The sequence below is a fragment of the Oncorhynchus tshawytscha genome, linkage group LG07, assembly GCF_018296145.1.
Source record: "Oncorhynchus tshawytscha isolate Ot180627B linkage group LG07, Otsh_v2.0, whole genome shotgun sequence".
NCBI classification, from domain to species: Eukaryota; Metazoa; Chordata; class Actinopteri; order Salmoniformes; family Salmonidae; genus Oncorhynchus; species Oncorhynchus tshawytscha.
The window spans coordinates 57,056,040-57,071,583 of NC_056435.1; the positions used below are offsets into that span (position 1 = coordinate 57,056,040).

Below are 15,544 nucleotides of genomic sequence, written 5' to 3' on the forward strand. Positions count from 1 at the left end.
AAACTGATACAGGCATACCCAAGATGACTCAATGTTGTAATCTCCACCAAAGCAGCTTCTACAAAGTATTGACTCAGGGGTGTGAATATGTATGCAAAAATGTATATTTCTGTATTTCATTTTCAATGAATTAGCAAAAGTTTCCTAAAAGGTTTTCACGTTGTCATTATTAGGTATTGGGTGTAGATTTTGAATTCAGACTGTAACACAACAAAATGTGGAGTAAGTCAAGGGGTATGAATACTTTCTGAAGACACTGTATATATGGTGGGGCTGAATAATGCCAAGTGTTGCTGGCCTTTTACTACACCATTTACTAGGCCATATGGCAAGTATTGTCTTATAGTGAAAGCTTTTTTGTGCCGATGTAAAAGTGAGGTTGGGAGCACTCAGTAGGGTATTGATCGTACACCTCTTTGAATTATCTAGTATCATAGTATTTTCTGATAATTACACATTTGTGAAATCTATCTGGTATCATATGAAAATTATACAACATTTTCCTCACAAAGACAAGTCATCTGTGCTCTAACAAATACACATAGAATGACTATCTGGGTCTAAACATCAAATTGCAAAGACAACCAAAACTCTTCCCACTGGGCACAGGCGTCAGTTCAATGTCTAGTTTTGATTTACATTGGTTTGAGTTGTGAACTATCGTGAATTAAACATGAAATCAACAAAACCATTCACCATGTCATTGGATGTAGGTGAAAAAATGGGTGAAAAAAAGACTAAATGCTCTTAGGTGATGATTTTCCGCAAATCAAATTTGTTTTCCATGTTGATTTAATGTCATCACATTGATTTTGGGGGTTGAAATGATGTGGAAACAACGTTGATTCAACTAGTTTTTTTCCCAGTGGGTTCCATCTCCACTAACTAAAGAAGATTATAACATATTAAGCAATGACAGAATAATGAATGAGTACAATGATCTGTTGAAGTTACATCTGAATGAACACATTAGGTTAATGTGCACTGCGTTTTTTGCGACTCAGAAATTACAGTCTGTTTTATGACAGCGAAGAGGTTATGCCAAATTTCCCTAGAATGGCCATCAACTGCTGTGGTTTTAAGTATGTGATAGTACCAGTGAACTTAAGGTCACATTGGACAGTTATTGAGAGATATGCAACATAAAGTTAGTAGTAGTAATTGTGTTACTTTAAATTTTAATATGATGGTTTCCTTAAACCAGCATGAGAATTAGAGGATACATTACTTCAGATTTAGAAATACCTGGCATTGCAGTATCTTGGGGTTGTGGTGGATGTTGCAAATCAATATTAGGAAGGTGTTCCTAATGTTTGGTAATCTAAGTGGCGATTCTACAGACCCTACTGAGTAATCCCAACTGAGTAAATTATTTATACTTTTACTTTTGATACTTAAGTATATTTAAAACCAAATACTTTTACTCAAGTAGAATTTTACTGGGTGACTTTTACTTTTACTTGAGTCATTTTCTATGAAGGTATCTTTACTTTTACTCAAGTATGACAATTGGGTACTTTTTCCACCACTGCCAAAATGTAGCATGTTTTTAAAGGGAACTCTTATTTTGATAAACAAATTGCGATCGTGTTGACAGCATAATACCCTGCTGCCAGGAGAACGATAATTACTAGCTGTGTGTAAACAACGCAAACGCTTCCTCTATTTGCGTGCCTGTAAGGGAGGGAGCTGTCGCTGTCTGCTGTACTGGAGGTCCAAAACAAAAGGATTCTATAAAATGGTTAGGTGCGGAGACTCGATTGTAAATATACCATACAAGCTCTCACAGACCCCAAAATAAGATCTACGCAACGGTCACAGATTGAGGAAGCATTTTGTAGACAATGAGGTTGTGGCTAGATGGATTACAGCATTTTAGCTAAACTTAACTATTTTTCTAACCTTAACCTAATTCTCCTAACCTGCAACGTTAATTCTCCTAACCTGCAACGTTAATTCTCCTAACCTGCTACGTTAATTATCCATCTAGCCACAACCGTAGAAGTCACCAGTTCCGTGAAACTATTAGTGTCACCATATCAGGACAGTGACACCAGTTTTGTTTTGGTAGGGCTACTTACGTTTTTGTACACAGTTTGTCTCAATGGACTAAACAATGTAAGTACAAAATACGTTCATTGTAGCATGAATTAATATAATTCCCCTTACAAAAAAAGGCAGTTTTGAACCTGCAGTAAAAGTGCAGTAACTGCAGTCGACTGTGGTATCTTGGCCGCAGTAATTGCAGAATATCTGCAGTGTACTGCAGTTGAATTGTAGTTATACTGCACTGTAAATGCAGTTACACTGCAATCTGACTGCAATCTTTTTCATACGGGTCTGTATAATTTGTTATGTTAGGCTTACCCTTTCGAAAAAAGGATTGCTTCCAGAGTGCAGTAGAACTACAGTATGCTGCAAATACTGTGTTCAAAAGGCAGACATTTTGCAGTGTAACTGCAGTTCAATTACTGCATCCAAAATACCCCAGCCGACTGCAGTTACTGCACTTTTACAGCAGTTTCAAAACAGCAATCTTTTTTTGTAAAGTCAGATGGAAGTTCTGTCAAGTGAAGGGGCCAAGTGATAGTCGGTGTCAGCAAGAGTCTGTTGCTTCAGCCAGGCAAGCCAAGTGAAAGGGGCCTTTGGAAGTAGGCTAAATCTTTTTTAACATCAACTCAAGAATATGTTACCACCTCATTTGACTGTGGTTTAACAGCAATCTTACTTGAAAGTACAACAAGTCCTCCAACCTGACGTGAATTCCTGAATGGATGGTAATGTGAATGTGACGTTGTTTGTCCAGTTCTCTCCACTCTACCAGGTAGCCTGGTATGGCAGCGTGGTGCAACCCACAGATTTTAATCGGAGCTCATTATGGCAGTGGCTTTATTGTTGGGCAATTCCACAGTTACTGAATAACGCTGAGACTCCGATTTTTCACTTTAAAATGTACGCCAAACAAAAAACATTGATTTCACAAACCATACAACTCTATGCTCTACTTTTAACAATGCACACTTACAAAAACACATTTACTGGAAGAACTGTGCAGATGAAAAGTTTGGTAACAGGATTTCGGTACAATCTACCTCAATTTTTTATGTGACCAAATTTTTCAAAACAGTTAAATTTTTGATCTGAATTAAGATTCAATGATGTCTGCAGAAAGAATGGGGTGCAGCTATAACATGACACCGTGACTTTGAAAAACATCTATTTTTGGTTATTGAACTACAGTAAGTGAAGTGGATTTACACCCAGTAACAGAATTACTGTAATGGAATTTCATCATGGGTCCCTCCCTGATCTGGACTGTACAGAAATGCATAAATTATGGCTATGAAAATTATTCTCTTCATGATGATATAGCCTGAATACGTACACAAAGATACAAAAATGCAATATCCTATTTTGAAAATGTGGGTATTATTCTACACAATGGCTATTATTTTAATGAGATCTGCTCCCAAACAAGACCACATTTGGTTGGTCCATAAAAAATCTGAACCAATCATAGACGTCTATGTTTCGTAAGTTTGAACATCAAAGTACAGTGCAGTAGAGCTCAGTAGAGTACAGCACTTTACAGCACTGCACAGAACAGTTGAGTAGAGTACAGTACAGTAGAGTACAGTAAAGTAGAATATAGTTCAGTAGATTACAGTACATTATACTGTACTCAAGTCTAGTGTGCTCTGCTGTACTGAACTGATCTATTTCCTACTGTACTTTACTGTACTCAAGTTTTCTTGACTTTATTGTACTGTACTCTACTGTACTCTGCTGTGCTTCACTGTACTGTACTGTTCTTTCCAAACTTGTGAAACATAGACATCTATGATTGGTTCAGATTTGGTCCGGTCCGGACTGGACCAAATCTGAACCAATCATGGACGTTTATGTTTGGGCCAAATCAAGGCCGGTACCCCCTGCAAAAAAATCTATGTACATTGAAATTAAAGCTGCTCCGGATCATAACAAAAAAAAACGTTGTCTGTGGACTTTGAAATCAAGGCCAGTGAGGACTGACCAAATTTAAACTACTTTACAACGTCCATTGACATCTGATGTCGGTGCTCAGTGGGTAAGGATGTTGGAGGGGGGGTCCTATCTGTAAGGATTGGAGACTGCACCCCTCGTTGGTGGCCCACATATGGGACTGGTTCGGCAGGGCCGATGTAGCTCTTACATATCGCAAAAAAAATTGTTTTGCTATCTGTTCTTCTCAATAAGGGATCTGTTGGGAAAGGATGCATTGGCGTATCAGTGGCCTCAGACCCTGCACTATGTGATCCTCCAGGGGACCTATTTCAGGCCCCTGGAGAGGGTCTGTCAGGATGGTCTTTTGTTGATTTTGGTGGCTACCCGTCGGTCTAGACAACCTTGGTTCCCAGAGGTCATCCGACTGTTGGCCAGGGACCCGTGGGGGGTTCCGTGTTGTCGGGATTTATTGTCGCAGGCGTTATGGGAGAATTTGTCACCTATGACCTCAGATATGGGATGTGTGGGTTTGGCCCCTGAAAGGTTGAATTTGATGGCTAGGGGTTTACCCTTCAATGTGCACTCTTTATAAAATGGCGCAAGAGAAGAAAGCAGACGTTTTACCTGTCTCCAACTGATTGTGTTTTTTTTGTTTGTTTCTTTGCGGTTTTGTACATAATGCTGACGCTACCATCTCTTATGCCCGAAAATAACAGGACTGCGATTACTCACCACATACTGGCAGAATCCTTTTTTCCCTTTAATGAGTCTGACGAGCCCGATGTGAACGATATACTGCTTTCTCGGGAACAGGCCCAGATCCCCGGGATTTGCATGAAGAGGAGGCGGAGAAAAATGGTCAAAGGGGCAGGCTGCCTTCTGAGAATTCATAGGCGATCGAATAAACCCCCACTTCCTTCCATTCTGCTAGCAAGCATGCAATCTTTGGAGAATAAAATCGATGACCTATGCGCAAGATTAAACTACCTACGGGATATTCAAAACTGTAATATGTCATGCTTCACGGAGTCGTGGCTGATCGACGACACTATCAATATACAGCTGGCTTGTTATATGCTGTATTGGCAGGATAGAACAGTGGTGTCTTTTAAGAAAAGGGGCGGCGGACTATGTATTTTTTATAAATAACAGCTCTTACACTATCTAAGGAGGTCTTGAGCTATTGCTCATCTGAGGTAGAGTATCTCATGATAAGCTGTAGACCACACTATTTACCTAGAGAGTTTTCACCTGTATTTTTTTGTAGCTGTTTTACATACCACCACAGTCAGAGGCTGGCACTAAGATAGCATCTCACCCAGAGGTGGCGCTCCTAGAAACCAGGGACTTTAATGCAGGGAAACTTAAATCCATTGAAACAAATTTTTATCAGCATGTTAAATGTGCAACCAGAGGAAATAAAACTCTGGACCACCTTTACTCCACACACAGAGACTTATACAAAACTCTCCCTCGCCCTCCATTTGGCAAATCTGACCATAATTCTATCCTCCTGATTCCTGCTTACAAGCAAAAATTAAAGCAGGAAGCACTAGTTACTCGATCAACAAAAAAGTGGTCAGATGAAGCAGATGCTAAGCTACAGGACTGTTTTGTTAGCACAGACTGGAATATGTTCCGGGTCTCCTCCAATGGCATTGAGGAGTACACCACATCAGTCACCAGCTTCATCAATAAGTGCATCGATGACATTGTCCCACAGTGACCGTATGTACATACCTCAACCAGAAGCCATGGATTACAGGCAAAATCCGCATTGAGCTAGAGCTGCCGCTTTCAAGGAGAGGGACTCTAACCTGGAAGCTTATAAGAAATCCTGCTATGCCCTCCAACGAACCATAAAAAAGGCAAAGCATCAATACAAGACTAAGATCGAATCGTACTACACTGGCTCTGATGCTCGTCGGATGTGGCAGGGCTTACAAACCATTACAGACTACAAAGGGAAGCGCAGCCGAGCGCTTCCCAGTGACACGAGCCTACCAGACGAGCTAAACTACTTCTATGCTCGCTTCGAGGAAAATAACACTGGAACATGCATGAGAGCACCAGCTGTTCAGTAAGACTGTGTGATCACGCTGTCTGCACATGATGTAAGTAAGACCTTTTAACAGGTCAACATTCACAAGGGCAAATGGCCAGATGGACAGCCTATAGGGAGGAGGTTAGAGACCTGGCCGTGTGGTGCCAGGAACACAACCTCTCCCTCAATGTGATCAAGACAAAGGAGATGATTGTGGACTACAGGTATTTACGCACGTATTTGGATAGGACCAAGGATATCCATTTTAGTCACCATATTTTTTTGCTCTGTTTTGCTAATCTATCTGAGGGTAGTGTGCTTTCTAAGTAGGGTCTTTTTCATTGGATTGTGGAGGCATGTGTCAGCATCTGACAGCAAAGGACAAGAGTTGCCTAGCGCTGTGTGTACTCAGTCCACTAGGGGTGTGGCAGCTTCTTGGGCATTGTTCAAGGGCATAACAATTGGTGATATCTGTGCTGCAGCGAGTTGGGGTTCTCCACAAGCCTTTGCAGGGTTTTATCGCTTGGACGTAACTGCTCCCAGTGTGGCTCATAGTGTTCTTATGGCTGGGTCTGAAAGTGGGTGTTAGGCATCGCATACAGGTTGCACATTTATCTGGGTTAACACAGTTCCCCTGTGGGTTCCTTGTGTGAGTTCTGTCATTCCAAACTCCTCAGGTCTTAGTGTGAGCCTTTTTGGATCCGATAGGGTTCTATGGACTTGGGTCGATGTTAGGTAGCATTTTTGTGCTGGTTAACAGTTTTCTGTGGGCTTGAGGTGAGCCTTGGGCTGCCGTGGCATCCCGCAAGTACACATTTTCCAGGTTACTGCAGATTTCCTGTGTGTTTGAGCCTCGGGTTGTGTTCTGTTGTTTTGGACTTGAGGTTCCTTGTACTAGATCTGACATTTCAGTATCTCAAGGTAAGCGTTGTTCTTGGAACCGTGGGGTCTAGAGACTTGGGCTACAGTGGTATCGTGTCAGTGGTGTCAGGTTAAAGGAGCAAGCTGAAATTAGCCAAGTTGTAGCAGGTTCTGGTTCCCTATTTGGGGCTCAGACCCTATGAGGCTCTGACAGTTGGCTTCTGTAAACCCTTTTAGGAGCCGGTGGAACCTATGTGTGCATGGGCTGCCGTGGGCATCCTAGTTTGGTACCCTCTGAGCTGGCTTGGGGCGTGATTGTATGTCACCATAGTATGTTATACCGAGTGACCGACTGAAAGGGAATGTACAGTTATGAATATAACTGCTGTTCCCTGAAGGAGGGAACGAAGTATAACATATTTTTGCCTCACACGGACAGGGGGTTTGGGCTTGCTGAAGAGTGGTACTGAATTGAGGAATGGATGCTAGTCCTGGTATTATAACCAGGAAGGCGGGGCTTCCGAAGGCGGGCTCTGTATCCATTGGGACAATGTGCATCGTTGCAGTTTGCTTCAGCTGAAAAAGATTGGTTATGGACTCCCCATAGTATGTTATACCTTGTTTCCTCCTTCATGGAACAGTAGTTATGTTCATAACTGTACGTTCCAGAGCAACCTCTTCAGGCAGCCTTCAAAAGGAGAGCCCATGGTCTATGTCTATCTACATGGAACTCCTGACGGGACACACCCTAGCGCTGTTATGTTTCATTGGCCCTGTCTGTCTAGTGCCATTCTACAGTCACCTGAACTCCCGTAACTGACCGCAGACAGAACTCCACCACTCTTTTGAACACCACCACATACTGAACCCCTGTAACCGACCACAACAACAAACTCAATCATTATTTTTAATTAGTATATAAACCATCTCAAAATCATAATCTTGCCCTATGTCCTGATTTCAAATGAGTATAGTCATGTGGGAAATTACTCATGCTTACTTTTTTGCACTGAGCTCTTTAATGCTATGATGTTCTTATGATGATATAACAATACGGAGAAGTAATTCTCTAGTAAGTACTGTAGCAGCAGAATAATTTAGTGTGAGTCTTCAGTCACGCACAGATGGGCCTTCACACAGATGAACCACATTGCACTTGTAATAACTCGGATCATAACTGTACTGCAGTATCGTTTTTAAATCCCTAGATGGCAGTCTTGTTAAAGAATCCGTGTTTCATGGGACTGTGGGCCTGTAGGGGTTACCATTGACAGTAGGGTTTTACCATATGTTTCTTCCATAGACCGAGTTTAAGCGCTTACGGCGCATCAACTCCCGAATGACCATGGTAGTTGAAGTCCATATGCTAAACAGTGGGCGTAGTCTTTCATCCAATCATAATGGAGAAAAAACTACATCTCCCATGGCACACAATTGTAGACCTGAAACGCACCGTATTCCAAATCGACGATCTCCGTTAAATTCATTTCCTCTAGTGGCATGACGTAGGTGGGGGAGGAAGATAGGGATCGACTATGGAACGAGCTGAAGATGCAACCTTATAACGGTACCGGCTGATAGATAGCTGAACTCTTTGTTCACATCAAAAAAAGTGGAGGACCCGACGAGACAGACAAAAACACAGACATGCAGTTCAAATACAGAAGGCACTGATTTATTTTTATAGGATATTTTTCTGTGCTCCTTCAAGGGCTGGGTCCGTTATCGCTGTTGTTGGCGGAACCGGCTGGCCAAGATGTCTGTGGAAGAACAGGAATATCCCGAGGCGACTCTGGTGGCAGAGGCCGGGCCGCAGTGGTTTCGGGCGGAATTAGAGCGCCTATCCCGGGAGCTGAGCGAGACGACTCATGAGAAGATCCAGGCGGCGGAATACGGGCTGGCGGTGCTCGAAGAGAAGCAACAGCTCAAACAGCGTTATGACGAGTTGGAGACCGAGTTCGAGACTGTTCGGCATGAACTCGACCAACTGAAGGAGGTAGAGTGAGGTCACAACATTCCATTGCTGCAAATGTGTCCAATTTACTGTCAAAGTGCGCATGTATTGTAACCGTTAACGGATACATTGTTTCTAACAAAGAGCAAATTAGGCACGTAGCTTTCGTTTCTCATTCGATTCAGGCAGTGCTATGTTGCTTTGTTTCGACAGTTTTTAATTAAATTCAGCTGTGGTGTTGTTATAACCTAATCCCAAACACTTTATAGCCCACCCAGAATGCTCTCTGAACGATTGAATACGTTTGCTTGTTGGCTCAAGTGGTTAACAAACACCACAAAGTTGTATTAGAAGTTTCTTAGCCTACTTTTAACAACATTAAAGTTGGCCTAGTGTGATAAAAGACAACGTTCAAAAAGACAGAACACTAACTTTAGGCAAGAGGGCAGATGTTTTCGGATGTATACAAACATACATGTGAAATGTGTGTCAAAATGTTATGTGTGAAAATATGGGTGCTATTTGAATATCTTTGTTAAAGTTATCATCTCTGCTTGACATTTATCAGCAGCAGCCTTCACAAGTCCCAACATGCTGTTGGTGTGACAGTGGAAATTGTTCTGGTGAAAGCAGTAAGTACTATATTTAAGCTAGTCAGGCCCATGCTGGCTCTGTCTCTGCTAGATAAGGGTTTCTCTCCCTCTGGCTTCTCAAATGGGAGAGAACAGCAACCAGGTTGTTTGGCTGTTTTTGATCAGCTCTGCCCTTATGCAGTAGCCTTTTTTCAGAGAGACAATGGCCTCTATCTTGTGGACATATGTGTTACAGAAGAATCCTGTTGCAGTTGCTCCCTGCTTCATAGGAGCTAATACCCATTGTTAAACAGGGCTGTACTCAATTGCCTCAATAACTAAATTGAGTCATTATGTCTCTTGTGAGTCCAGAGGCCTTTCTAGGTCCAGCCCATATCCTTACAACGTTTAAGGGGATTTTAGTTACCCTGAAGCATGTGAATCCCTCTCAATCGCTTGCAGTATACTGAAGTAAACAGTTAGACTATGTCTTATATCTAAGAAAGAACATTCTCGTCGAATTCTGACTATGGTGCTCTAGCAGAATGACAGCAAGTTCAGCCACACAACACAACTGGCTATCATGCTAACTTCACTAGCATTGTTTATGTTTACCTGATTATTTCTGTCTCTATCAAGAATAGCTAGTTTCTGTTGTCATTCATTTCAAGCATATTGATGGTAAATCCACTCCACTGAGCTCAGCCTCACTTTTGAACTTCATTGTGTGAGAGACAAAGAGGGGGAATGAAAGGACATGAGTTTCCAGGCCAAGCATCAAGCATATGTGTCCCTTGTACGGTGCCTTCAGAAAGTATTCATACCACTTGAATTCAAAATTGATTAAATATATTCTTTTCTCACCCATCTACACACAATACCCCATAATGACAAAGTGAAAATATGTTGTTGGAATTTTTTGCTAATATACTGAAAATTAAATACAGAAATATCTCATTCACATACTGTAAATACCCCTGAGTCTTGTAGAAGCACCTTTGGCAGTGATTACAGCTGTGAGTCTTCAAGCTCAGTAACATGTTCAGGTCTGGCCATGGATTTTCAAGTAGATTTAAGTAAAAACTGTAACTCAGCAACTCAGGAACATTCACTGTCTTCTTGGTAAGCACCTCCAGTTTAGGTTCGGCCTTGTGTTTAGGTTATTGTCTTGTTGAAAGATTAATTTTTCTCCCAATGTCTGTTGGAAAGCAGACTGAACCAGAGTTTCCTCTAGGATTTTGCCTGTGCTTAGCTCCATTCCATAATTTTTTTTCATAAACAAACTCCCCAGTTCTTAAAGATTACAAGCATACCCATAACATGCCTAGTGGTTAGAGCGTTGGTCCAGTAACCGAAAGGTTGCTAGATCGTTCTGCCCCTGAACAAGGCAGTTAACCCACTGTTCCTAGGCCATTGTAAATAAGAATTTGTTCTTTACTGACTTGCCTAGTTAAATAAAAGTTAAATAAAAACACAAAATAAAACACGATTCAGCCACCACTATGCTTGAAAATATGGAGAGTTCCAAATCAAATCAAATTTTATTTGTCACATACACATGGTTAGCAGATGTTAATGCGAGTGTAGCGAAATGCTTGTGCTTCTAGTTCCGACAATGCAGTAATAACGAACAAGTAATCTAACTAACAATTCCAGAAAAACTACTGTCTTATACACAGTGTAAGGGGATAAAGAATATGTACATAAGGATATATGAATGAGTGATGGTACAGAGCAGCATAGGCAAGATACAGTAGATGATATCGAGTACAGTATATACATATGAGATGAGTATGTAAACCAAGTGGCATAGTTAAAGTGGCTAGTGATACATGTATTACATAAGGATGCAGTCGATGATATAGAGTACAGTATATACGTATGCATATGAGATGAATAATGTAGGGTAAGTAACATTATATAAGGTAGCATTGTTTAAAGTGGCTAGTGATATATTTACATCATTTCCCATCAATTCCCATTATTAAAGTGGCTGGAGTTGAGTCAGTGTCATTGACAGTGTGTTGGCAGCAGCCACTCAATGTTAGTGGTGGCTGTTTAACAGTCTGATGGCCTTGAGATAGAAGCTGTTTTTCAGTCTCTCGGTCCCAGCTTTGATGCACCTGTACTGACCTCGCCTTCTGGATGACAGCGGGATGAACAGGCAGTGGCTCGGGTGGTTGATGTCCTTGATGATCTTTATGGCCTTCCTGTAACATCGGGTGGTGTAGGTGTCCTGGAGGGCAGGTAGTTTGCCCCCGGTGATGCGTTGTGCAGACCTCACTACCCTCTGGAGAGCCTTACGGTTGAGGGCGGTGCAGTTGCCATACCAGGCGGTGATACAGCCCGCCAGGATGCTCTCGATTGTGCATCTGTAGAAGGTTGTGAGTGCTTTTGGTGACAAGCCGAATTTCTTCAGCCTCCTGAGGTTGAAGAGGCGCTGCTGCGCCTTCTTCACGATGCTGTCTGTGTGAGTGGACCAATTCAGTTTGTCTGTGATGTGTATGCCGAGGAACTTAAAACTTGCTACCCTCTCCACTACTGTTCCATCGATGTGGATGGGGGTGTTCCCTCTGCTGTTTCCTGAAGTCCACAATCATCTCCTTAGTTTTGTTGACGTTGAGTGTAAGGTTATTTTCCTGACACCACACTCCGAGGGCCCTCACCTCCTCCCTGTAGGCCGTCTCGTCGTTGTTGGTAATCAAGCCTACCACTGTTGTGTCGTCCACAAACTTGATGATTGAGTTGGAGGCGTGCGTGGCCACGCAGTCGTGGGTGAACAGGGAGTACAGGAGAGGGCTCAGAACGCACCCTTGTGGGGCCCCAGTGTTGAGGATCAGCGGGGAGGAGATGTTGTTGCCTACCCTCACCACCTGGGGGCGGCCCGTCAGGAAGTCCAGTACCCAGTTGCACAGGGTGGGGTCGAGACCCAGGGTCTCGAGCTTGATGACGAGCTTGGAGGGTACTATGGTGTTGAATGCCGAGCTGTAGTCGATGAACAGCATTGTCACATAGGTATTCCTCTTGTCCAGATGGGTTAGGGCAGTGTGCAGTGTGGTTGAGATTGCATCGTCTGTGGACCTATTTGGGCGGTAAGCAAATTGGAGTGGGTCTAGGGTGTCAGGTAGGGTGGAGGTGATATGGTCCTTGACTAGTCTCTCAAAGCACTTCATGATGACGGATGTGAGTGCTACGGGGCGGTAGTCGTTTAGCTCAGTTACCTTAGCTTTCTTGGGAACAGGAACAATGGTGGCCCTCTTGAAGCATGTGGGAACAGCAGACTGGTATAGGGATTGATTGAATATGTCCGTAAACACACCGGCCAGCTGGTCTGCGCATGCTCTGAGGGCGCGGCTGGGGATGCCGTCTGGGCCTGCAGCCTTGCGAGGGTTAACACGTTTAAATGTCTTACTCACCTCGGCTGCAGTGAAGGAGAGACCGCATGTTTTCATTGCAGGCCGTGTCAGTGGCACTGTATTGTCCTCAAAGCGGGCAAAAATGTTATTTAGTCTGCCTGGGAGCAAGACATCCTGGTCCGTGACTGGGCTGGATTTCTTCCTGTAGTCCGTGATTGACTGTAGACCCTGCCACATGCCTCTTGTGTCTGAGCCGTTGAATTGAGATTCTACTTTGTCTCTGTACTGGCGCTTAGCTTGTTTAATAGCCTTGCGGAGGGAATAGCTGCACTGTTTGTATTCAGTCATGTTACCAGACACCTTGCCCTGATTAAAAGCAGTGGTTCGCACTTTCAGTTTCACACGAATGCTGCCATCAATCCACGGTTTCTGGTTAGGAAATGTTTTAATCGTTGCTATGGGAACGACATCTTCAACGCACGTTCTAATGAACTCGCACACCGAATCAGCGTATTCGTCAATGTTGTTATCTGACGCAATACGAAACATCTCCCAGTCCACGTGATGGAAGCAGTCTTGGAGTGTGGAGTCAGCTTGGTCAGACCAGCGTTGAACAGACCTCAGCGTGGGAGCCTCTTGTTTTAGTTTCTGTCTGTAGGCAGGGATCAACAAAATGGAGTCGTGGTCAGCTTTTCCGAAAGGGGGGCGGGGCAGGGCCTTATATGCGTTGCGGAAGTTAGAGTAACAATGATCCAAGGTTTTTCCACCCCTGGTTGCGCAATCGATATGCTGATAAAATTGAGGGAGTCTTGTTTTCAGATTAGCCTTGTTAAAATCCCCAGCTACAATGAATGCAGCCTCCGGATAAATCGTTTCCAGTTTGCAAAGAGTCAAATAAAGTTCGTTCAGAGCCATCGATGTGTCTGCTTGGGGGGGGATATATACGGCTGTGATTATAATCGAATAGAATTCTCTTGGTAGATAATGCGGTCTACATTTGATTGTGAGGAATTCTAAATCAGGTGAACAGAAGGATTTGAGTTCCTGTATGTTTCTTTCATCACACCATGTCACGTTAGTCATAAGGCATACGCCCCCGCCCCTCTTCTTACCAGAAAGATGTTTGTTTCTGTCGGCGCGATGCGTGGAGAAACCCGCTGGCTGCACCGCCTCGGATAGCGTCTCTCCAGTGAGCCATGTTTCCGTGAAGCAAAGAACGTTACAGTCTCTCTCTGATGTCCCTCTGGAATGCTACCCTTCTTACTAATGTAAGAAATAACACGTAAAAAAAACAAAAAACTGCATAGTTTCCTAGGAACGCGAAGCGAGGCGGCCATCTCTGTCGGCGCCGGAAGTAGGAAAAAAAAACAATCCCATACAAAGACATGGGGGGAATAGCGGGTTAAATACACAACAAATGATTGAGGGAATTGAAACCAGATGTGCGGAAAAACAAGACAAAACACATGGAAAATGAAAAGTGGATCAATGATGGCTAGAAGACCGGCGACGCCGACCGCCGGGCGCCGCCTGAACAAGGAGAGGACCCGACTTTGGCAGAAGTCGTGACGGTCACATTTTTTTGCAGTATTACTTTAGTGCCTTGTTGAAAACAGGGTGCATCTTTTCACTCTGTCAATTAGGTTAATATTCTGGAGTGACTACAATGTTGTTCATCCATTAACCTCTTTAAAGGTTTTAAAGTCACCATTGGCCTCATGGTGAAATCCCTGAGTGCTTTCCTTAATCTCCAGCAACGGAGTTAGGAAGGATGCTTGTATCTTTGTAGTGACCGGGTGTATTGATGTACCATCCAAAGTGTAATTGATAACTTCACGATGCTCAAAGTAATATTTACTGTCCATTTTTTTTTTTACCCATCTACCAATCCCTTCTTTGCGAGGCATTTTGAGCCCTTCTTTGCGAGGCATTTGAAAACATCCCTGCTCTTTTTGGTTGAATCCGTTTTTGAAATTCTTTGCTCGAAATGGCTTTACAGTGTGAGGTACAGAGATAAGGTAGTCATTCACAAATCATGTTAAACACAATTATTGCACACAGAGTGAGTCTGTGGGGGTGAATACTTAGGAGTTGAATACTTAATTATTGACTCAAGACATTTCAGCTTTTCATATTGTATTAACTTATAAACATTTCTAAAACATAATTCCACTTTGACATTATGGGGTATTGTGTGTAGGTCAGTGATAAAAAAAAATCTAAGGCTGTAACACAATAAACTGTGGAAAAAGTAAATGGGTGTGAATACTTTCTGAAGGCACTGTATTGTATCCTTTTACACGCACACACACACACACACACACATACACACACACACACACACACACACACACACACACAACCTATATCACTCCAGTATCCCTGCTCGTTGTAAATGTGGTGTTGGAACTGACCCTGAATATAGCTCTCGTGTTCTTATTTTTATTTCTTGTGTGTTTTTGTTCTACCTTATGTTATTTTTAGTACTACATTGATATTGATTACTGTATTGTTGGGTTTAGTTCAGGCAAGAAAGGCATTTCATGTGCATGTGATATTGAAATTTGAAACACAGAGCCACACACAGCCATACACAGCCACACACAGCCACACACAGCCACAGGACACCTATGTTATTTCTCATAGAGACACTTAATTGATTGGGTCAGTCATTGTTTGGATCAGTCATTATTTGGTTCAGTTATTGTTTGGGTAATCCATTCAACTGTATGGCACCGACGGATAGGGCTGCCGTGCTTCTAGCTCTTAGGAA

General features: G+C 42.8%; 1 protein-coding gene across 2 annotated transcripts in view; it reads left to right on the forward strand.

Annotated features, from left to right (window-relative positions):
• Nucleotides 1-8,368: 8,368 nt before the first annotated feature.
• Nucleotides 8,369-15,544, forward strand: part of LOC112254912 (protein bicaudal D homolog 2) — a 31,099-nt gene continuing 23,923 nt past the window's right edge. For both annotated transcript variants that reach the window (XR_006083797.1, XM_024427872.2), the window contains exon 1: nucleotides 8,369-8,885. Coding sequence is in view for 1 of the 2 variants with exons in the window: in XM_024427872.2 (XP_024283640.1) it covers nucleotides 8,646-8,885 (240 nt within the window). In the remaining variant the exon portion in view is untranslated. The remainder of the gene's footprint in view (nucleotides 8,886-15,544) is intronic.